The 24,759-nt window shown below is 40.9% G+C and overlaps 1 protein-coding gene across 3 annotated transcripts in view; it reads right to left on the bottom strand.

Annotated features, from left to right (window-relative positions):
- Nucleotides 1–9,650, bottom strand: part of LOC132886747 (sodium-dependent neutral amino acid transporter B(0)AT1-like) — a 92,503-nt gene extending 82,853 nt beyond the window's left edge. The window contains exon 1 of one of the 3 annotated variants that reach the window (XM_060921775.1): nt 9,532–9,650. Coding sequence is in view for 2 of the 3 variants with exons in the window: in XM_060921770.1 (XP_060777753.1) it covers nt 5,695–5,905 (211 nt within the window). In the remaining variant the exon portion in view is untranslated. Of the gene's footprint in view, nt 1–5,694; nt 6,548–8,797; nt 9,292–9,531 lie in introns of those variants that run through there. The other 2 variants (XM_060921772.1, XM_060921770.1) reach the window with 2 other exon arrangements.
- Nucleotides 9,651–24,759: the final 15,109 nt, after the last annotated feature.

The following is a 24,759-nucleotide window of genomic DNA, read 5'->3' as shown; positions in this document are numbered from 1 at the left end:
AAAAAAAAAAAAATATATATATATATATATATGTGTGTGTATGTATGTATGTATGTATATATATGGCTAGCACTGTTGCCTCACAGCAAGAAGGTCCTGGGTTCGAGCCCAGTGGCCGGCAAGGGCCTTTCTATGTGGAGTTTGTCCCCGTGTGGGTTTCCTCCAGGTGCTCTGGTTTCCCCCAAAGGCATGCAGGTTAGGCTAATTGGTGGCTCTAAATTGACCGTGGGTGTGAATGTGAGCATGAATGGTTGTCTGTGTCTATGTGTTAGCCCTGCGATGACCTGGCGACTTGTCCAGGGTGTACCCTGCCTCTCGCCCATAGTCAGCTGGGATTGGCTCCAGCTTGCGTTTGACCCTGTAGGACAGGATAAGCGGCTGCAGATAATGGATGGAGATATACAGTGGTGCTTGAAAGTTTGTGAACCCTTTGTAATTTTCTATATTTTTGCATAAATATGACCTAAAACATCATCAGATTTTCACACAAGCCCTAAAAGTAGATAAAGAGAACCCAGTTAAATAAATGAGACAAAAATATTATACTGGCTCATTCATTTATTGAGGAAAATGATCCAATATTACATATCTGTGAGTGGCAAAAGTATGTGAACCTCTAGGATTAGCAGTTAATTTGAAGGTGAAATTAGTGTCAAGTGTTTTTCAATCAATGGGATGACAATCAGGTGGTAGTGGGCACCCTGTTTTATTTAAAGAACAGGGATCTAGCAAAGTCTGATCTTCACAACACATGTTTTGTGGAAGTGTATCATTGCACAAACAAAGGAGATTTCTGAGGATCTCAGAAAAAGCGTTGTTGATGCTCATCAGGCTGGAAAAGGTTACAAAACCATCTCTAAAGAGTTTGGACTCCACCAATTCACAGTCAGACAGATTGTGTACAAATGGAGGAAATTCAAGACCATTGTTACCCTCCCCAGGAGTGGTCGACCAACAAAGATCACTCTAAGAGCAAGGCGTGTAATAGTCGGCAAGGTTACAAAGGACCACAGGGTAACTTCTAAGCAACTGAAGGCCTCTCTCACATTGGCTAATATTCATGAGTCCACCATTAGGAGAACACTGAACAACAATGGTGTGCATGGCAGTGTTGCAAGGAGAAAGCTACTGCTCTCCAAAAAGAACATTGCTGCTCATCTGCAGTTTGCTAAAGACCACGTGGACAAGCCAGAAGGCTATTGGAAAAATGTTTTGTGGGCGGATGAGACCAAAATAGAACTTTATGGTTTAAATGAGAAGCGTTACGTTTGGAGAAAGAAAAACATTCCATTCCAGCATAAGAACCTTATCCCATCTGTGAAACATGGTGGTGGTAGTATCATGGTTTGAGCCTGTTTTGCTGCATCTGGGCCAGGGTGGCTTGCCATCATTGATGGAACAATGAATTCTGAATTATACCAGCAAATTCTAAAGGAAAATGTCCAGACATCTGTCCATGAACTGAATCTCAAGAGAAGGTGGGTTATGCAGCAAGACACCGACCCTAAGCACACAAATCATTCTAACAAAGAATGGTTAAAGAAGAATCAAGTTAATGTTTTGGAATGGCCAAGTCAAAGTCCTGACCTTAATCCAATCGAAATGTTGTGGAAGGACCTGAAGCGAGCAGTTCATGTGAGGAAACCCACCAACATCCCAGAGTTGAAGCTGTTCTGTACGGAGGAATGGGCTAAAATTCCTCCAAGCTGGTGTGCAGGACTGATCAACAGTTACCGGAAACGTTTAGTTGCAGTTATTGCTGCACAAGGGGGTCACACCAGATACTGAAAGCAAAGTGTCACATACTTTCAGGGCCGTGCAAAGACCTTTGGAGGGGCAGGGGCTCAACATTCAAAAAAGGGCACTTGGAACAAATTTTTCACACAAGTTAACTTTATTCAAAACTAAATTTCAATTGCAACTGAACATTCTGTGTGTGTGTGTGTGTGTGTGTGTGTGTGTGTGTGAGTGAGATCCATCTAAATGCTGCAGTATTCTTCAAAGCAGCAGTCTTCGGTTTGCCATGTTCTTGAAAATGTCTATGACAACACTGTATTCAATATGGATATCTTTCTCAGTTGCCAGCAGAAGAAGGTCTGACAGCCTAGAATATGTTGTGGATGTCGTCATTCAGCCTTAAGTTTTCGAAGCTGCTAGAATGTTATTAACGCCGTCGTTCAAACTAAAGTTTCCGAATCTGCCACGTTAATGAAATGGATGGAGCAAACGGTTTAAATATAGCCTAGGCAGCTTCATTAAATGATAAACAACCCTACACATTTACTATTGTGTTCTAAGCTGCACAATATTGCATGTTCAGATAAGAAATGAAAGGAGACTTTCAGTGTGACCTTACCATGCCGTTCCTCGCACTGTCTCCCACTGTCAACCGCCTGCATGCGCTTTCTGCATGGAGGTTCACTGAATGCATGACGTCACGGATTGATGCCCGCATTTACATAGAAAAACGTTACTTTATAAATCTATAATTTCATATATTATTGTCAAATTGTAGAGAATACTGATGTTGGAGCTAACTCATATTTTACAAATATAAAAAAAAAAAAACCAGTCCCTATGAAAAGGGCACTTTGGACAGCAAACAGAAAAGGGGCAGGGGCTAGAGCACCTGTAGCACTGGTTCATTGCACGTGGGTGCATACTTTTGCCACTCACAGATATGTAATATTGGATCATTTTCCTCAATAAATGACCAAGTATAATATTTTTGTCTCATTTCATTCTGGGTTCTCTTTATCTACTTTTAGGACTTGTGTGAAAATCTGATCATGTTTTAGGTCATTTAGGCAGAAATATAGAACATTCTAAAGCAGGGGTCATCAAACTACGGTCCGCGGGCCAACTACGGCCCGCCAGCCCCCTTTGACCAGCCCCCCAGCCCCTCTGCCCCCCACCACTTGAACCGGCCCTATGAGGCAATCCCCAAAAGTGGTCATGGCCTATTTTTTTAAATTGCTTTTTGGCAAATAATAACATGTCTGCATCTTGTATTTTGTTGATTTTATCAATTAAAATTGATATTTAGTTATAAAATGAACTATTCATATTTTCCGAATTTTCGTCATATGCTCACGATCAAGCAGTGACAGGCAGCGCATGCGCAGAGAACTGTCAGTGTTCAGGACAGCAAAATGGCTAGCGGTAAGCGAAAAGCTGGCAGAGAGTGCAGAGTTTTTAAAGAACAGTGGACCACCGATTATTTTTTCGTTCAGTGTAAGGACCGTGCAGTTTGTCTTGTATGTAAAGAAAGTGTCGGTTTTCAAAGAATATAATCTGCATCGTCACCATACCTGTCAACTTTGAGGTTTGAAAAAAAGGGATATTTCCCAGATTTTTAACTCAGAATAAGGGAAAATTTCAGAAAGTCATACCCTTCACCAAAAGTGGGTGTGTAGTTGAATGGAGGGCAATTTTCTATCTAGTATTTGTGATTTCCTGTACTCTGGTGCATGTTGGTGATAGCCAAGACCCAAACTCAATATGCTTATGGTTTATAGAGTGCATTTGTGAATAAACTATACATTTATTTTTATTTGCTTTCAGTGGTACCAGTTATTTCCCAAATTAAGGGCTAAAATACATATCTTATGTTAAAATAAGAAAGGTCATTATATAACCAGTCAATAAATTCAATTCCATTGCAATTTATTATGGTTTTACCATAGTCATGGCCTCAGAACACTAGATAGATAGATAGATAGATAGATAGATAGATAGATAGATAGATAGATAGATAGAATAAAGAGAAACTAGATGTAATAAAGAGAGAGTAATATAAGATATTAAACCAAGAGTGATTTAAAATGGGTAAGTTTCAGATAGAAAATAAAATAGACAATGAGTGGATAAAACAGTTAATACACCAATTAGTTTACACTAGGCTATTTATGAGGTCTTAGCCAGGACATACTTAATGTAATGTAAACATGTGTAGCTTACCTTTGATTATTTGGGAGGCTTTCGTTTAACCCATGGAAAATTTCTTTGCGAGGGAAGAGTCTGGGAACATTCCAGCCACGCACTTGTTGAAATCATCAAAGAAAGAGAGGCTAATGTTTTTCTTAGCTATTAGCATTGCCATCTTCACCTCAGACCTAATCAGTGTTGCCAGATACTGCTGACGTTTTCCAGCCCAAAATATGTTCAAAACCCGCTAAAATGCACTTGAAACCGCCCAATCTGGCAACACTGGACCTAATCACTTGCTCAGCCTCGCCTCCGGACGTAGTTCTGTAATTACTGATGCCTGAGAGGGCGGGGACGTGAATTCATGGCCCGACTTCCTGCTGTAAACTCCTGTCAGAGGTGCGTCATGAATTCTGGACCTACCGACTTTTTTATATTGTGAAAATACGGGACTTTTATATAATGTGAAAATACGGGATATTTTCGGGAAAATAAAAAAATGGGAAGACAGCGGGAAATAAGTCAAAATAAGGGATTTCCCGGGAAAAACGGGAGGGTTGACAGGTATGGTCGTCACTACGAAACCCGCCACAAAGAGTATGCTAGTTTGCGAGGGCAAGCAAGAGAAGACAGGATTCGGAGGATGAAATGCGGACTGGCTGCACAACAGAATGTATTCCTTCGCCAAACCCAGATCAACCAGGCTGCTGTCCGAGCTAGCTATAAGGTAGCTCACCTACTAGCTACCCATGGAAAGCCGTTTACTGATGGGGACTTTGTTAAAGTATGCATGCTTGCTGTGGCCGAGGAGGTGTGTCCCGACAAGAAGGATGCGCTCAACGCGGTGAGTCTCTCCGCACCTACTATGACCAGGCGAACTGAAGATTTGGGGGACAACGTGTATGACCAGCTGAATGAGAAAGCGTCAGAATTCGAGTTTTTTGCTTTGGCCATGGATGAGAGCAATGACGTGCAGGACACAGCACAGCTGCTGTGATCTATTGATCTATTGCTCATATTATTATAATTTCACTATTTTTTAAATGTATTTATTTTATAGGCCTATGTATTTGACCTTTATTAAGTGCTGCACACAATTATTATTAATATTATTAATAATATCAACAGGCCTACCTACAATTTATAATTTTCCACTCACCTTTGCCAGTGTCAATCACCTCAACTAGGCAGATGTTTCTTACCTTGACAGCTTTGATGTTATTTTTATTAGAAAATAAATAAATGGAATATCTGTGGTATTTCAAATTAAAACAAAGTGTGAAGACTCGATTACTACTTTTGCAAACCACTAGTAAAGATAAACAAATATGTGCCAGGAATCAAGTGTGGATATAGTAGTGGGGGATATAGTAGTGGGGGATATAGTAGTGGGGATGGATGTGCCAGGCTAGTAATCTCTACTACACAATGAGGCCTGCTGGTGGTCATATTTGTCTGGGTCATACAATTCTGTTATATAGCTGACCCGACCCCGGCCCCCCATCACAGTCAGGAACGACAATGTGGCCCCCAGAGAAAAAAGTTTGGTGACCCCTGTTCTAAAGGGTTCACAAACTTTCAAGCACCACTGTATGTGTGTGTGTGTGTGTGTGTGTGTAGGACATTGCTAGTCACAAAAGGCTAAAACACTGAAATGAGATCTGGTTGATAAATTAAATGTATTAAATTTTTATCTAAATGAGAAATTAAATCTAAATCCATTTAAATAAATAAATAAATAAATAAATAAATAAAGCAAGTTCTCACCTCCCCCATGGCTCTGACACAGGTAAGGGAAGCGCCAGACGTTACCAAGTCCTACGCAGAAGCCCACACACGTCAGTATATACTGAGCTTTGTTGTCCCATTGAGGTCTGTCATCTGCCTCTTCAATTTCCAGTTTCTCCAGCTCCTTATGGCTTAAGATCCGATCATCCAGGCCCGGGTTAGGGATCTTCAGCTTCCTTGTCCAACTCATTTCCTGCTGCCTCAGTATACGTCCTGGATCTTATTAATTTGTGGCTGGTAGCTGGTATGTGTGTATGAATTGGAGCTGGGGGGGGACTATGAGTAATAGGGCAATCTTTTTTGAAAAAGGTGAACTATATAAGGTGAACCTTAGCACGACATCAGCACAGGGTCAGCATAAACGTGTATTCTGCCACCATAAGGGGAATGTGCATGTCAGCTTGATAAGGAGAGGGAAAGCACCTGACTGAGCCTGATGTATAACAATAATTAATTAATCTCATACAGACATGCACGCGCACACACACCTACTAAATGGTCGGTAAATAAAAGACAAGAAACTTTATATCACTTGAGTTGCAACTTTAAGATGGGTCCAACATCCAGGACATTTATGAGAAGACTTTACACACACACACACACACACCGAGGATTCTCTTGCTGCACTCAAAACTGTTAATAAATAATCATCATTATGTCACTTCAGTAGTAACTTGAACTAGGATTCAACATTTATATCCAGATAAGTGATGAGATAAGAACATTGCACATGACAGAAAGGAGAAATTAAAGAGAACAGCATTAACTATTCAGAAATCTGAAAAGGAAGAATAAATATTGCCTGTGTGCTGCTTGCCATCCAATTTTCCATATTTTTTTTTATTCTAAAAAATAATTCAAGGACCCTGTAAATGTGACAGTAATATATCGGTATGCATGCTTAATAAAATTGCTGAATATCATTATGATGCGCATTTGCTTTGACTACATCAAAATTAATTAGTAGAACTCCAACAGGAATCTTTGTGTAAAATATAAAATTAAGTTTATTTCTTTAAAAAAAATTAATATTTGACTGACAGATTACATGGTTTAAATATTTGTAATATTTATTGTTTGTCTCAACAAAATTTGAGAATACACTACGAATAGCAATTAGTTTTAAGAAGTGCAATTGTTATAGAATTCAACTCAATTTTATTTGAGATGTAACTTAGCTTAAAAAAATTTAAGTAAATAGAGCGGAACTAACTACGTGATGTCATTTCCTAAGGGTTCTAGGACAGATCTGAAAAAGACGATGGCTGGCTTGGCGGGCGCAGTGGACTGAATTTGAACCTGACTCGGTCGTAAGTAGCCAATTTTTAACAAATTTATAATTTCTCATAAGCCTCCTTAGTTACAGAAGTCAGACATGAGCACGAAATATCAGTTAATAAACATTACTGTCGCGACAAAGCTATTCGTCGCTAAACGCGTTACACTGTTTTAAGTTAGTCATAGGCTTCTTTGACACATTGTGTAGCTCGAACATTTGATGTGTGTAATTGCAACATTGTTGTACATTTTAAGGTGGAGGCAGGTTTGGGAATAAAATCTAAAACTGCCATTCATTGAACCCGCATGGCAAGTTCTCATGACATTAAAAGATATTACTGAACTCGTGGTAGGCTATCCCCTATTCATACCGAGGACAGTATTAGTTACATTGATATGTGAGCATCGCCATAGACTGTTCGAAGTTTTTCCTGACTAAGTTAACTCCTAAGCACCATTTCTTGGAGCACTACCCTGACATGATAAAATGCTTTGGACCCTTGGTTTATGTCTGGACCAGGGCCACGTTAACCCTTGCCGAGGCCCTGGGCAGACACACCCCCGAGGCCCCACCCCCGCCTGTTGTCAACTGCGCTCAGCAAATTCACCCCCTCAGACGTGCCTGTCTAACTAGACACAGAAACTTGAATAATGACAGTGGCACAATTAGAAATACTATTGAACGATAAAACTTTATATCCATCAACACCTATTTCATCGAGAAGAAGCAATGGTGAAATAGGCAATTGCATGGTGAAAAAATCCATCAGACATCACGGTTAACAAGTCTGGTTAACTAAAGTTTAGCCTCAAGAAGCCTTTGAATGAGTGAGTCAATGAACAACATGTCAAAAACATAACCTAGGCGTACAACAGTTTCTTTAGTATTCAGAACAAGAACATTCATTTGGTATATAACCGTTCGTTTTCATTTTGGAATCCAGGTGACTTTTAACTTGTGAAAACAAAGAGCGATAACAAAGAAAAAAAAATCTTGCTTCTCAGAAATAAATCTCAAAATGTTAGGCTATGTGAAACATTTCATCCTTTCACACATGTAATGTCCCAAACAGCAGTGGCACACAGCTTTGCGCATTCAGTTTGACAGCCATGGGTCAACTTACAAGGGCACTTTCCTACTTTTCTGCAAAGCGAAGCCATTAATTAACTCGTTGAACTCAAGCTGGTGTAGCGTGTGAAGACATGGTGGACAGTGATCATCTTGACAATGACGGGTGATTTATGCGACGGGACAAGGTGGGCTTCCTTACGGGTGGCGAAATGCATCAAAAATATCAATATGATCAAAACTTCTGAAAATATCGTTTCATATTTTCCGATCTCGCTACCTCTGAGGCCCCCTAGTGGCCGAGGCCCTGGGCAGCTGCCCATGAAGCCCATTAGGATAGCGCGTCCTTGGTCTGGACTATGCGCTTTGAGACAAAGCATAATTCTTTCCAAACGTGTTGTTAGACACACAAACAGTTTCAGAAACATTCTACTCTTTCTCACCACAAAGCACCAAATGATGATGATGGCATATCATTTACGGGTGATTCTTATGGTGATGATACACGGGGCAACTTTTTGGGCAATGTTGCCGAGCAATGTTGCTGGCAACGGGCAACTAGATGAGACACAGGGCAACTAACAATGGGCAACAACAGTTAGCAACGGCAGTTTACAGTTAGCTAAAAAAAATCGATGTCTTAATTTTTGCTGTGACCATTTAATCAAGCTGTCTGTTGTTTTTTAGAGCTTTGGTGAGGTAAATTCCTCCATATAGAATATTAAAATAACTTACCGGCGTAAAAACAGATGAGGAGTCTCTCCATCTCTTCACTCCATTGACACTGAGCGGCCGCCATATTTGTTTGAAATTTCCGATCCGAACCTCACCGGAGGTCACATGACTCGATACTCGCGTTCTGATTGGCTTATCTCAAAAAGTTGCCAGAGATTATCAAAACCATTCAGAAAGAAACAATGTTGCCCAATCTCAATAGAAAAGAGTCAAAACGCAATTGCCCAGCAACATTGCTCGGCAACATTGCCCAAAAAGTTGCCCCGTGTATCATCACCATTAGACTACGGGTACTTTTATGTTATTTGGTCATATTTTAAAAAATACTTATAATTTTGGACAAATTCCACTTTCTTTGTCACACTACCAATGAAACCCACTTAAAAAATGTACTAGCTTTTTCTATTATGATTTTTTCATACTTTTCAACCTCCTGGAAGGTGTCAAAATCACTGTTTTCTCCTTGTCGCACACCCAGACTTTTAAATGGTGATGATACACAGGGCAACTTTTTGGGCAATGTTGCCGAGCAAAGTTGCTGGCAACGGGCAACTAGGTGAGACACAGGGCAACTTTTCAGGGCAACAACAGTTAGCAACGGCAGCTTACAGTTAGCTAAAAAAAAAAAAAAACGATGTCTTAATTTTTGCTGTGACCATTTAATCAAGCTGTCTGTTGTTTTTTAGAGCTTTGGTGAGGTAAATTCCTCCATATAGAATATTAAAATAACTTACCGGCGTAAAAACAGATGAGGAATCTCTTCACTCCACTGACACTGAGCGGCCGCCATATTTGTTTGAAATTTCTGATCCGAACCTCACCGGAGGTCACATGACTCGATACTCGCGTTCTGATTGGCTTATCTCAAAAAGTTGCCAGAGATTATCAAAACCATTCAGAAAGAAACAATGTTGCCCAATCTCAATAGAAAAGAGTCAAAACGCAATTGCCCAGCAACTCGGCAACATTGCCCAAAAAGTTGCCCCGTGTATCATCACCATAAGGCTTTCAATCAATTCATTATTTCAAGAGCATCACACCTTGGGGACACACTTCCCACCATTTCTATTCTATTTTAAAATTGGTTTCATCATTTAATTGCTTGCTGAAGCAACTTCACCAGCTAAACTACAAAAATGTGAAAAAAAAACAACAACGGTAGGTGTCATGCATTCCTGCGCAAACTGAAGAGGGCAAGTGCTTCACAAATCATCATGTAAACATTCTACAGAAGACTCAATATAGCCTAGGTAAAGTTAAGCAAATGCAAACCACTGACATCAAATTACAATCTCACCGTGTGTGTCTGCAAATGAAAGCATAGAATTCTGACTCTCTGCAAACCCAACTCAATGGAAGCCCGCACCGCGCCTGCTGCAGAATGCCCGCGTAGTTTTTTAAGTCCTACTAGCCTACCACTCGACGTGACGCTTGACACAGAGCCAATGAGGAGGAATCATAACGATATTAATAATATTGCATTAAACAACAAATAAGCAAGCAGAAACTGTTGTTCGGATTAACTTGCGTTCTTGATGGCTCATGTCCAGTGCTTTACTGCCTTTGTTTTTTTTGGGGAAAAAAAAAATTTAAAAAAGGTCAAAAAATATAGGGTGGCTTTGCCATAAGATAGGGTGGCTGGAGCTACCCTAAAATGGGTCTGGCGACGTCTATGCTTGGCTGGTAATTATTAATGTACCTGTATTAAATAATAGTCACATAAATACAATGTCATATAATATTTCATTTGAGTCCATCATTAATATTTTTTTTATACAAAATATACCTGTCGCACAGTATTGGTATCATTTCCACCACAACACTGTAATGTCCCTTTAAAAAGTTTGTGAGAAAGATTGTTTGTGTGGTTACCATGGAAATCTACACTGACATCAGAGCACATGTCGAACATGGAGGGCATTTAAATTTTCATTAAAAACTACTGAAGAAAAATCAAGGTAAATATTGCTTGATCAGTAAATAAATTTATTGTACGTCATTTCCAAACATGCTGTACTGTCATGTGTGTTTTTAAAGAGATGAAAATTTTAAGTTAAATAAGAGTATCTTGCATACATGAAATGCTAAGTATTAATTCAAAGCTAATCAGTGAAGCCATCTTCCATTTTTTCACAAAAAAGTGTAGAAATGTCATTTCTACCACGGTCATTTCCACCACACTGCTCTCTGTGGTGGAAAAGACAGTATGTGGTGGAAATGACATTTAGGATGATAACGTTCAGGTGACATGGATTGTGAAAGAAGATATATGTAATACTTAATATAATAGAACATGTTACATAATATTAGAATATAAATTTTTAAATATTATACAATATTAATATATTTATTTCATTTAATCTTTTTTAAGATGCCGCCTAAAACAACAAAACAAAGGTCACAAGCCTATAGGGACAAGATAAAAGCTGACCCTACAAAATATGAGGAGAGACTTAAACGAGACAGGGAGAGATACTTGAGGAAAAAAGAAAAAGGAGTAGTAAAGGCAATCACAGATCTGTCAAAGCGGGAACAATGCAAACAGAGATGACAATGGAGAATCAAAGAAATAGATGAGAAAAAAAAATCTCACAATGCAGGCGTACCTTTCCTCCACCACACCACCACATTCTCCCGATGCAACCTTGGAGCCAGAGCAGGATGTTCACCTGCCCCAAACACCACGCCCTGATCAATCTCAATCTCCTGTTTTTAAGACCCTCTGTTAGGTCATCTTTCTATTAGTAGGCAGTTCCATGATGTTCCATGATACAAATCATACAATTTCAGGAGTTAGTTACAGTTTCAAGTACAGAGCGTTCATTTAAGAGACCAATTAGAAATTTTCAGGATCCACTTTTTAATATTTCTGCCTTAAGCCATAGGTTTAATGAGTTATTTGCAGCCTATGAACTGTATTCATTCATGTTTGAGACATCAAGTCAAACTATTTGATGAAATTCAGATATTGGCTTGGCACTAAACTAAAAACAGGTGTGTTTAATTATTTTGTGAACTGTGAAATGAGTTTTATAATTTTTCTAATAAATATACTTTTATGTCAATTCATTGTCATTTCCACAACACATGGTCATTTCCACCACATGTCATTTCCATCACCACACACCTCATCTCATCTCATCTCATTATCTCTAGCCGCTTTATCCTTCTACAGGGTCGCAGGCAAGCTGGAGCCTATCCCAGCTGACTATGGGCAAAAGGCGGGGTACACCCTGGACAAGTCGCCAGGTCATCACAGGGCTGACACATAGACGCAGACAACCATTCACACTCACATTCACACCTACGGTCAATTTAGAATCACCAGTTAACCTAACCTGCATGTCTTTGGACTGTGGGGGAAACCGGAGCACCCGGAGGAAACCCACGCGGACACGGGGAGAACATGCAAACTCCGCACAGAAAGGCCCTCGGCGGCCCCGGGGCTCGAACCCAGGACCTTCTTGCTGTGAGGCGACAGCACTAACCACTACACCACCGTGCCGCCCACATCACCACACACATTTTTTGAAAATATTCAAACAGTTCTCATCACACATTAAAACTACATGCACAGTTTCTGAGATCTTGTGTTATTTAACATAAAAAATAATGCTATTTATTTTCTAACAAGGTCCTACCCAAACCAACGTTAAGTTTCCCACTGTGACAGGTGTTCAATACAGCATTTGGTCCATAGGACAGTTAATTTATCTCATTTAAAAATGCATGGTTGTTTTATATCATGGACAAATGGGTAAAGTTACTTACAAACATGATCCTAAACAATTATTAAATGGTGTAATTTATTCTACTTTTACTTTACAGTTGTAGATTGAGATGTGGTGGAAATGACGTTTCTTCACTGCGGGTCAGATAAAATGTCAAAAATAACAATTTGTCTTGTAATCTAAGTTTGAACTCTTACATATCTTAAAACTAGGTATGTTATTTAAATGTATGATACTGAATTAGGTAAATTTTGAAAGTTTTTTTTCATCAACTTCACAATGGTAAAAGTGCCCCTAGTTGAAGAAACGCCCTTACATGCCGATGGTTTGAAACCTGCATTATGTGTGAGTAAAGTAACTAATATTCCATTGGTATTGCTGCATGAGGAAATACAGGAGTCTTTTTAAAAAGTATATCCAACACAAACCAAAGTGGAACTGACAAATGCACTGTCATATCATGGAACCAGATATGCAGTTGGGATGATTTTGCCTCATGGATCTACTGATGGTCTACTCGATTTTGTGGAGATTTCCCAAATTGTGATTGTAGGCAGTGATCTTAGTTTCACTGTTAAGTTGTTTAACAGCTGGTATTAATGAACATTTTAAGGGGGTTGTTTTGGAGCACTCTGGGAAGGTGACTCTGCTGCATGTATAGCAACTTCTGCCCCTTTTCCACCAAAGCAGTTCCAGGGCTGGTTCGGGGCCAGTGCTTAGTTTGGAACTGGGTTTTCTGTTTCCACTGACAAAGAACTGGCTCTGGGGCCAGAAAAAATGGTTCCAGGCTAGCACCAACTCTCTGCTGAGCCAGAGGAAAGAACCGCTTACATCAGCGGGGGGGCCGAGTTGTTAAGACCAACAACAATAACAAGACCGCGAAAGATCGCCATTTTTAAGCGACGAGAAGCAGCAGCTGTACAAACATGAAGTCATCCATTATTATTATTATTGTTGTTGCTGCTGCTGCTTCTTCTGTGTTGTTTTTGCTTCGATATTCACACCAAGGTTTATGCAAACGTAGCGACGTAACTGACGTATACAGCGACGTAACTGACGTATACAGTGATGTAATGATGTGGCTTCCCTTAGCACCGCGAGCTATGGAAAAGCAAACTGGTTCTCAGCTGGCTCACAAGTTGAACGAGTTGTGAACCAGCACTGGCCCCAAACCAGCCCTGGAACTGATTTGGTGGAAAAGGGGTATTTTTCGTGATGGATACCCCTTGGCAGCATGCTGTGTGGGAGGGAAACGCATGGTCAGTTTAAAAAGACACATTATTGTCCAATATTAGGTGAAAAGGCTAAAAGCATTAACTGTACAGCACTCCTGCTCTGATTTTCAGTTGTGATTTGTTTTCATACAGATGGACCCTGTTGATGTGAAGGTGATTATCGATCATCATAATGAGAAGCTCACACTGTCAGCAGGGATGCCAGACACAGTGGAGCAATTGCATAAGACTGTGAGGGACACTTTCCAGATCCATGAGGAATTCATCCTTCATTACTTGGATGAGGACTTTGGGGATTTCTTCACAATTCATTCTACTAATGAGGTTAAACATAAGGGGATAATCAAAGTGGTCATTATTCCATCCATAGTGCTCTCATTAGCAACACCGGAGACTGAAAATGTGGCAGATGCAGACAATGTGAGTGACCCCTCCAGACTGACTTCAAATCCTTTGTCTTCACCATCATCCTCTAGTTCTGCAGACTACCAGTCAGATGGCACTTCATCAATGTCATCACAAGACACTGTCCTATTAAGCCCTGAAAGGGCACTGTGGCCAAGTAAAACTGAAATTCCACTTTTTTCAGTTGCAACAGAGGCAGTACTGAGGAATGCGAATGAACAGTTTTTGAAAGATGGCACTGCTCTCAACACCCGGGTCAAGTCTGAAATAATGGTAATGCTGGCAGATTCCATGTACACTTAGACTGCCTGTCATACAGGCCTTCAGGTTGGACAGGTTGCAGAAGCCTTAGTCTAAAAACACCCATGTCTAACAGAACCTGGAAGTTGCAACGGATGGATTGGATGGATGTACAGTATAAAATACAAAATGGGGAATTACAGGTCCAAGCTAAGAAATCTTGGATTTCCTGAAGTTACATGTAATTCTCTCAAAAACAAGCGTCCTGATGAGAGGAAATCAGCCCAAAATGTTAAAAAAAAGCACACAAAGGAGAAGTGATGCATCTCCCACATTATCCTTCAGGAGAAGGATCCCCCCCCCAGGTCAACGCTGAGTTTCAATGAATTACCACAGTAAAGCTGGAGGCCAAATTCATGTTGGATCACTACACCCCCAAACTGCTTGCCATCTTCCAAGCCAAGAAAGGTGCTGTATGATGTCTCTCTCCAGCAGAAATGAATGTTCTACTCCAGGTATTTCAGTTTACTCCTCTGTTGAGATGCTTCTTTCCCCCCACCGGTCTAATCACTCTTTTCTCTTCTAAACCTAATTTACTTCTCTAATAACTGACTCTGTACTATACTCTTGCATTCAACACAAGATCAAATGCCTTATGCAGCCTTTATCTTTATTCCACCACAGTGTTTCTCAGTCTCTGCTAACTATCTATTTCTTCTTCACATGCAACATACACTCACATTATTGTTCCTCTAACCATCTGCCTACCAGAATGTTTTATCTTTCATTCCTTTTTCCTCTGTTTTACTCAGTGTGAGTAGATTCTGAGTGGACTTTTAAAAAAAAAAATCACATGGCAAACATGACTTCAAGGTTGCGGTGATCACTCCAGATAAGGGCTGAATGATATAATGAATTTTAATGGAAATTGCAATTTTTTAACAACTGCTTCACTAGATTCGGTTTCATTTTTTCAATGTAGTCAAACCTGTTAATATTTAAAGTAAAAGGGCCAAAATGTGCACTGAGGAGAGTGACTGCTGTATCTTGTCAGCTGTTTAAATACATTTTCTTCTGATTCCCATTGAGAACCAGAGTAGTTGTCATCCAATGTCTCATTGATCACCTGGGTGAAGATGTGGGTGCCTTAATCAAGGAGTTTGAGGTGAGTGCAATAAATGGCTTTCAGTGTTCTCCCTACAGTAATCTGTAAATTTGAAGGTGTTTCCACTGAATGAGTCCTGTTGAAATATATGGTGTTTCGATATGAATGAGAATATGCACGGATACCTTCATTAGTGGTGAAGTCATTATTATTGTGATTTGCATGTGTCTGTTCCAGGGGCGATTTCTCAGAGACAACAAGGGAAGCCGAACTTCCCCTAAAATTCTCTCACCAAACTGCGGCGTCTACGATGTTGAATTCTCATTAAAACAATAACTTGCATAACATAATATATGCCCAAGATTGTATTTACGTTCATAACTATCCCTATGTCATCCTGTAACTTATTTGAGTGATGTCTGATGAACTTGCAGTTCGCTACGAGAATCACCTTTCTTATTTCAATGGGCTCTATGGACTGGCAGCCGGGTATCCGTTGCAGTCTATGAGACGGCTCTGAACAGCCAATTTCGGCTAGTTGTTATTGGTTAAAATCGACAAAATCGTCACTTCCGGGGAAGCCAGGTATCTCTGGGGGTAAACGGGACATGGGCGGGCCAAGAAGCCGGGCTGATAAAGGATTATTGGAGGTGGTGTTTGAAAGACATGAGGAGGGCAGTTGCTGTACTTCGGCGTCGGCGAGGAACACGGAAGCATGATCAGTCAGTCCCTAGCGGATGTCGAAAGTGTAGTCGTGTGCCAAAGTGCTGTCCGAATTTCTTTTCATATAAACGTTTCTTCTCATTGATGTCTCTGTACATTACTCTGTAAATAAATGTAAATATTACTCGTTGTGCTCCGTTAACTTTCATCCATTCTATCAGTTTGATCATTCGTGAATTCACTCGTTTATTTCATTTGTAGTTCAATCAACGTGGTTGTAGGCTAGCTTGAGCCTTATTGGGATCTGCAGTGCTACCGTAGCTGCTAACAGCTGGTATCTATCTGCTATAATGGCAAAGTACGGCCAGTCATTTTGCCCCGCCCCCGCCTCGCGCTCCGTCCAGTGCGGTAGTGATGTCCCATTGCTCGCGCGCTGCAGCAGAGACCCGCGTGACCTTCAGCCAGTACAGTCGCTGTTCTTTTGCCACCGCCGTTATTCTCATATTTCCGGTGTGTTCTTGATTTTTCCATTGTGTCCTATTTCGCCATATAAAATACCCAAAATGTATCACATTATTCACATTTAAGTGAATAATCAATTCAGTCGGGCGGCACGGTGGTGTAGTGGTTAGCGCTGTCGCCTCACAGCAAGAAGGTCCGGGTTCGAGCCCCGTGGCCGGCGAGCGCCTTTCTGTGCGGAGTTTGCATGTTCTCCCCGTGTCCGCGTGGGTTTCCTCCGGGTGCTCCGGTTTCCCCCACAGTCCAAAGACATGCAGGTTAGGTTAACTGGTGACTCTAAATTGACCGTAGGTGTGAATGTGAGTGTGAATGGTTGTCTGTGTCTATGTGTCAGCCCTGTGATGACCTGGCGACTTGTCCAGGGTGTACCCCGCCTTTCGCCCGTAGTCAGCTGGGATAGGCTCCAGCTTGCCTGCGACCCTGTAGAACAGGATAAAGCGGCTACAGATAATGAGATGAGATGAGATCAATTCAGTCATCATAACTTGGCATTTTTAACCCAAGCAATCAAAAAGAGGACATTTTTTTTCAATATTTTCAAAAAATTTTACAAAAACATTTGAATTGTAATAAAAAAAAAAATCCACAGCAGAGGCCAGATAAAGCAAGACGCTATCTTTATTCTTATTAAACATGATAAAAGAAACATTGAGTGTTAGGTAAATGCAAAAAAAAAAATAGTAAAATTAGAAAATTTATTTTTTGACCATAATGTCCCAAATGAGAGACCAGTTTCTGAGACAGACCCACATAACAACAAATTGACTCATGACAAATAACAAATAATTGAAAAATTGTATTACGTAGACCTAAAACTGAGCTTCCCCTATTTCAAAGCCCACCAGCCGCCACTGGTCTGTTCACATCATTCAAATTTGTTATACATGCTAGTTAATATAAGTCGTTAGTAAAGGTAATCATATGGGGCTGAGTAAAATTAAGGATTAATTTCACGAGTGATTTCGCGACTTGGGCAATTTCAAAACTTTGAAATCACGAGTGAAATTGATCCTTAATTTTACGAGGAACCATATGATTACTTGTTTATAATATATAGGGCCAAATTCATACTTCGGAAGCCATTCAAGTTCACAACGTCTGTCATTCACGTTTTCTGAACCAATCAGGGTGCAAGACTATCTTGCACATTTGAATCAGTTTCTAAAGCGTCTTTCATCATGACACGGCGACACGAGTCGAAGTAACATCTTTCAGGATTGATCCTGGATATTTTTCTTGTCTCAGATGATGATCCAATGCTGCCTGCATTACTTTGAGAGTCTGGTTCGTAGTTTTCCCCATTTTCTTTCCTCACTTCTGCATAAAACTGCGATAGCACCTTGTCTAACTCTCAGCATTCATATGCCACTAGAGAGTCGTTTGTCTTTCTGCAGCCCATTTCTTAAACACAGAAAGCCAAAAATTCTTACTTTTTTTTTGGTAGTTTCATTTTCGCTTGCAGCTTTCAATTGGTTTATCATTTCTTCGTCAAATATAGCGAAACGCAGCATTGCTGAGTCAGCAGAGTCAGCCATTTTGTTGACAAAATCTGCTAATTTTTGTAACCGTAACCAAGCAACAAACTAGCCAATAGCATTTCAGAAATATGGCCCCATGTTAAGGAAGAAAGCCCTCCTTGATTGACCAATCAGAATTGAGTAATTTGGCCCTATGTATTATAAGTTTGGTATTTTTTATTTTATTTTGGTGACATCCTGCCTGCTATAACCAGTTTCCTTTAGACGGTCTACAGAATGTTTGATTCACCCATCAATGTGGAAGAAGAGCTGAGAGCAGAGATGATGGCCTTGTGCATAATGAAAGTGGACAAGTCACAGATGTAGGGATCGTCATTGAGGGTTCCATCGTACTCAACCACCTTGGGGATCTCAGCAGAGCCTGCTGCTACTTGCTTGGACTAACTTGTGCCTTGGACCTTAAATACCCCAAAACTAAAATACACTTTTGAAGTATTTCAAAAGATGCTTGTTGAAGTGGATGCTGGAAACTTGTCAACAAAGGTGCAAAGACTGAAAAACAATGTAATGATATAGTTGGCTGTAGGGTAGATGAGCACAGATGAGACCCTTACCCAACTGGACCATGCATGTAAGGCAAAAAACAGACTGTACTGTACCCTCAGTAATTAGTGAGGTTCTTCTGGGCAGATACTTGGACAATCTATGGCTTCATTACATCAAAACATCTCCAGGTGTTGTCTGACTTTGATTGCATGATCTAATGTTTTTTTTTTTATTGTACATTTTGCATTAATGTGTGTTTTGTTTTTTTTCTTTGATGATTCCTGTGAGGCATGAGCAGGGATTAAAGCAAAAAAAAAATCCTGAGCCTGAACTTTTTAGACTCATTAGAATCAGAATCATGATCAGAATCATGTTTTCAAGGGATCTCATGTCTGTTTCAGGGGATCTCGGATCCCCCGTGTACCCCGTAGTTCGAACGGTGAGCAAGCCCATTCATTTTTTATGCTGATAAGAGAATTACAATGGTTTTTCATGTGACAAAAATGTGCGATTAAATTGCGATTAATCGCGAGTTAACTATGACAGTCGCGACATTAATCACGATTAAATATTTTAATCGCTTGACAGCACTTATATATATATATGTGTATATGTGTATATATATATATATATATATATATATATATATATATATATATATATATATATATATATATATATGTGTGTGTATATGTGTGTGTGTGTGTGTATATGTGTGTGTATATGTGTGTGTGTGTGTGTGTGTGTGTGTATATGTGTATGTATGTTTTATGTGGTTGCAGGGGTCGTAATATGCGACATGAACACATTCACAGGGTCAGAAAGATTGCATGAATGATTGCAGACTAAGGCCCAATCCCAATTCTAATTTCTACCCCTCCCCCTTCCCCTTGGCCCTTCCCCTTGAAACTGAGCTACAAGGGATGGGGCTTGAAATTCAACCCCTACGTATTGGGATAGCCCTTCAACGATCGCATACGTCATCGCGTACCTCCGTCAGCGTTTACGTTAGCAAAACGCGACCAAATGCGTCATTGGCTGCGACCAGCCGCTACAGTCAGAGCCAGAGGCAGAACCAGAAATCTCTGCTGGCAGGGTGTGATTTGTTAACTAACACCACTGAATGGGATATCTTTGGCGCTTCGTGCACCACATCCGACAGAATGAGGTGTCAGAACACTCATGTAAACAATAAAAGCGAGGATAACAGAACAAAACGTACGCAGTCAAGCAACCGAAAACAATACTCACTCCCAAAGCTTTTTAGCAGCAGCTTGGATTTCAGAAATCGCTGCTCATTCTCAGCTCGAAAGCGAATCAAGCGGCGTGTTTCCTCTGGATAACAACTTAAAACACGTAAATAATGGAGAAAATACATTTATGACAATCTTTCGCCGCGGGAACCGCCATCTTTCTGAAATCCGCATGAAATCTCGCTGAAATCCGCATGGCATTGTGGGAAATCACTCAAACCCCTTCGTTCGGAGACAGCTCCAGGAAAATCTCCGTTTGGAGGGGTACAGAAGCCCTACCCCTTCCCCTACCCCTCCGCGTTAACTGGGATTGGGATACCCCTACCCCTTCACGTGAACGCGCAAAATGGAGGGGAAGGGCCAAGGGGTTGGTCCAAGGGGTGAAATGGGATTCGGCCTAAGTTTGACTTTTGAAAATGCAATACCAAAAACGGCCAGTAGATGGCAAAAGTGCACCTCACCAAAATATGCTACATGTAGCATTTAGGATTTCTTTTGATATCAAGTTTTGCTGCTAAGCTTTGTCCTTAACAGGTTACAAATTGACCTAAAATCACAAGGTGAACTGTTACAAGGGTATGTGAAATTCAGTCTAGCATTGGAAAAATAAAATCTTTGTAATCATTTAATTTAGGGTACATTAAAAGGACAGTGGTTTACTTTTTAAACAGTTTTAATAATTCAGATAAACCATAGGACTGCAGCACATCCTTTAATTCCTGGGCAAGTGCTGCAGCATTGGCTATGTTCATTTTTCGACTGGCGAGGTGTTGCGTTTTAATGGCATTTTCCTCATCATCAAAAAAACGAACAAGGACATTGAGGACTTTGTCCATGTTGTTATTGGTGGCTTCATCGACGTTCAGGGAGAACATGCTGTTTTTTAGTTTGGTGGAAATTTGCCGTTTGAACTCAGGTGTTATCCCGTGAGTGTTAAAATAGCTGGCGAGCTGATTTGAAATGGACATTTTACTTAATGCAATTTTGTCTTCCGCTATTTTTTTACACAGATCGACCAGGGGTTGCGAAAGCGTGAAGGAGAGGTCGTGTTCTGCGAGAAATGCGCACACCCGTATTTTCAAGTCACACACACGGTCAGTTATGGATGCTGGTACATCAGATGTTGTTGTTGCTCCTGGTAAGCGCGTCGTGTGTGGGACAGCGCGAACAGCTGCTCTGTGAGCAGGGTCTGACTCGTGTCTAGGAAGAACCTTTTTGCTGCTGGATGCATATATGAGCTTCTTGGAGCACAGCGTGCAGAAGCAAGCGCCTGGCTCCCTCAACTTCTTACACCAACTGCTAAATGGCTTGCCATCTCGTCCAATCTCCTCCAGCCATGCCCAGCGCCATTTATTCTTCAGACCTTTATCTATGGCGAGGGTATTTCCCCTGGCTTCATATACTGCATCGTCCCCACTCCATGAAATGCCGCTCTCTCTACTCTGAAGTTGCTCGAGGCACGTTGTGTTAAGACCCGCCCCGTTTTACATCTGAGTGGCTAATACTGTTAGTTTCAGAACCGGAGGGTTGCGCTTCTTTCCTAGCCTGGCAAGCCAGACTAAATGTGAATATTTAGTCTGGCCTCGATCCGTAGACATTTCTGAAGGGTGGGGGTGGAACAAACCGCTGTCTTTCAAACTGTCTCTGTGCGTATAGACCCTTTTCAGTCACGTGACCTTCGTAAACGCGACCACCATTTTGGACATGTAGCGGACTTCGGCTCGAATTGGTTTGAATGCGAGGAAGGCGACAAACAGAGAACATACAAGAAAAAGGAGCGAGATGCGGAAAACACCTTCGCTATCCAGCGACGTAGGGCATTTACAGGGCGAGCAGAGGGAGAGGTATTTGCAAAAATTGAGGTTAGCAGGCTTAGAGAGCGACATTTACCATCACACTGCCCTGGCGCTGTGTACAGTTTACCTTCTATGGTTTGTGCACTCACTATTTGCCATTACTTTCTCCAACCGTTGTTACAGATTACAGGGAACGGCCTGGATTTAAGAGACAAATACATGTTCCTCTTGTTTTGAACACTTATTTGTAGGCAGTGCTTAATTTGTAAAGTGGGAGGTCGCGAAGCGCAGAGGATGAGCGGCTCCGGTGCAGAAAAAAAGAGGGGGGGAGGGGGGTGCGGCGCGGCGCTTCTGGGCATGTTTTGTAATAACACTGCAAATTAAGTTCATCTGCAGATATTTTGTGGATGTCGTTTCATGAGAGAAATCACCAACAAGACAGATATCAAAATCAGACATTAACACTAAATAAACTTGCATTTTTTTATTTAATTATTTGTTTTTGGTTTTTTTTGTTACATAGTCAAAAGAGGTGTCTGATCACCGGATCCAGTGTAAATAGCTGCCGGAGCCAACACCCGAGGTTCCGGAGCGCGCTCCGGCTTGCTCCCCCTCAAATTAAGCGCTGTTTGTAGGACACTGCCTCTGATCTGTCCTACAGTCTACCAACAGCAAAGGAACACAACGCTAGCTAATGTCGTTAGCTAATAGCTACTACAGAAGAACAAAGAGGTTACAATGGGTTATTTTAGCCTATTTGGTTACACACTCGCCGCCACAGAATGTTAACAGCAATGTAATGCCTTTTCTGGCTAATTTTATTCGTCTTACCTCCAACAAAGTGGTCACTGCACAAGCGGTGGTATGCCGAGGGCTGCCAATCTTTCGTGTTTATGGCCGCTATCCATCTTCTCCGTCGGTCAGCATCTACCAGGATCCGATAAAATGATAACCCTTGCCTTGTTTGTTGATGGTTACTACATCCAGGTGCACAACAATATAGTGGCATGATGGAAGTCTTGCTGAAAATAAACACTTTCTTTGCTGCCGTTCCTCAATGCTGGCTGTGGTAAACTACTGGTAGTACATGTCCAAAATGGCGGCCGCGTTTGTCGTGACGTCGCGTGAAAAGGGTCCATAGGCCAACGCTCTGACCAATCAGTGCAACAGTGACTGTGACGTAGTCAGAGCGCGCAGTGGGGGAGGCCTTGAAATAAATAATTTTTCAAAATGCGTATTAATTAATAAACAGGTTCTAGATATTAAGAAGTTTGGAGATAATGACCACAAGTTTGGAGTCTGTACCACATACTTAACATACACACTCTTATTTTTTTCAAGGGTTTGCTTAAACTGTTTTTGAGAGTTTTTATTTAGTGGTGTTTGGTGAAATAATTTCCCTTAAATTTAAAATAACGGGAAAATAAGAAACAATCAAAAAGTAATGTTTCAAAGCTGTTTATTAATTCTTCGTACTGCACAAACTAGCCCCATCCTTTTGGCTACGAGCAGAGCCAGCTGGTAGATCAGACTTTTGCCATAGCCGGTCGGCAAAACAGCGAAAACGTCCTTCTTGAAAAGGAATGAGCGGAGAGCCTCTTACTGCTCATGTTTCAACAAAAACTCCAAGTCTAATTCTTCTAAAACTGATTCCAAAGCGGAGTCAAACGCGCCCTGTTCACTAGCCGTAGCCATCTTTCCTGTTGTGCTTTTTCCAGCGTCGCGCAGCTTTGTCGTCACTCCTGCAAAAGCCCGCCCAAAGAATCCAAACAAAAACCTTGCGTTGTGATTGGCGGGCACGATTTGATGCCCGGGGTGTTTTTGTTTATATGGTGCGAGGCTAGACCCACTCGCTTGGCAACAATATTTTTGGCCGCTAGGCGGGTGGGTCTAGTTTACTAGGCTACTTCTTTCTTATCATTGGCAGAGAACAAACACACTTGAAAGCCATGGGGTTATCGCATGGGGTTATCGAACGTTTTTTTCCTCCTAATAATATATATATTTTGCCCGCAGTCAAGCGCTGCACGCCGGAAATCCGGCAGGGGGCCGGAATACTTTAATCCCTGCATGAGGCATCCAATTTTTAATTTCGAGTTTCAAGGCAGTTTCACCAGAAGTGACTTAAATGTTGTACTTCTAAAGAAGAAAGTAGTTTTTGTATTTTCAGTTTGGATTATCTGTAATTGTGAGAAATGCAGGTTTTTAAAAAAGCATACGAGTTGACCAGTGTATTGTCGTATCTAAACATGAAACCAAATTTACTGTGGAGATGATTTTTGCCCTTATGTTACAGATTGTGATAGGCTTAGCTACTAGTCATCAATGTGTTTAGTGTGAAGATTACACCTTGCATTAATATGCATCTTTAATGTGTATCTTTTTTTTCATGGCCATTTGGCAAGAAGCATTTTAGTTCAGAGGCATTTGATCTTGGGTATCCTGAGTTGCTTCTCCTGTAACAGCTTTGAGTGTGCTTCTGTAGGTTGTGTCCATACTTGAGTGGTAAGACAGGCTGACATGTTGATTAGTTAAATGTTAGTTGGTGATGGTTCAGATGAAAAACACAGTTGAAACCCCTCTGTTGTTGTGATATACAGTTAGGTCCATATATATTTGGACACTGACACAAATTTTCTTTTTTTACCTGTTTACTGAAACATATTCAAGTTATAGTTATATAATGGACATAAAGTCCAGACTTTCACCTTGCATTTGAGGGTATCCATGTTAAAATTGGATGAAGGGTTTAGGAGTTTCAGCTCCTTAACATGTGCCACCCTGTTTTTAAAGGGACCAAAAGTAATTGGACAATTGACTCAAAGGCTATTTCATGGGCAGGTGTGGGCAATTCCTTCATTATGTCATTCTCAATTAAGCAGATAAAAGGCCTGGAGTTGATTTGAGGTGTGGTGCTTGCATTTGGAAGATTTTGCTGTGAAGAAAACATGCGGTCAAAGGAGCAGGTGAAACAAGCCATCCTTAAGCTGC

The sequence above is a fragment of the Neoarius graeffei genome, chromosome 5 (genome assembly GCF_027579695.1).
Source record: "Neoarius graeffei isolate fNeoGra1 chromosome 5, fNeoGra1.pri, whole genome shotgun sequence".
In the NCBI taxonomy this organism is placed as follows: domain Eukaryota; kingdom Metazoa; phylum Chordata; class Actinopteri; order Siluriformes; family Ariidae; genus Neoarius; species Neoarius graeffei.
Note: the sequence above shows the minus strand (reverse complement) of the source record. Positions and strands in the feature narration are given on the sequence as shown.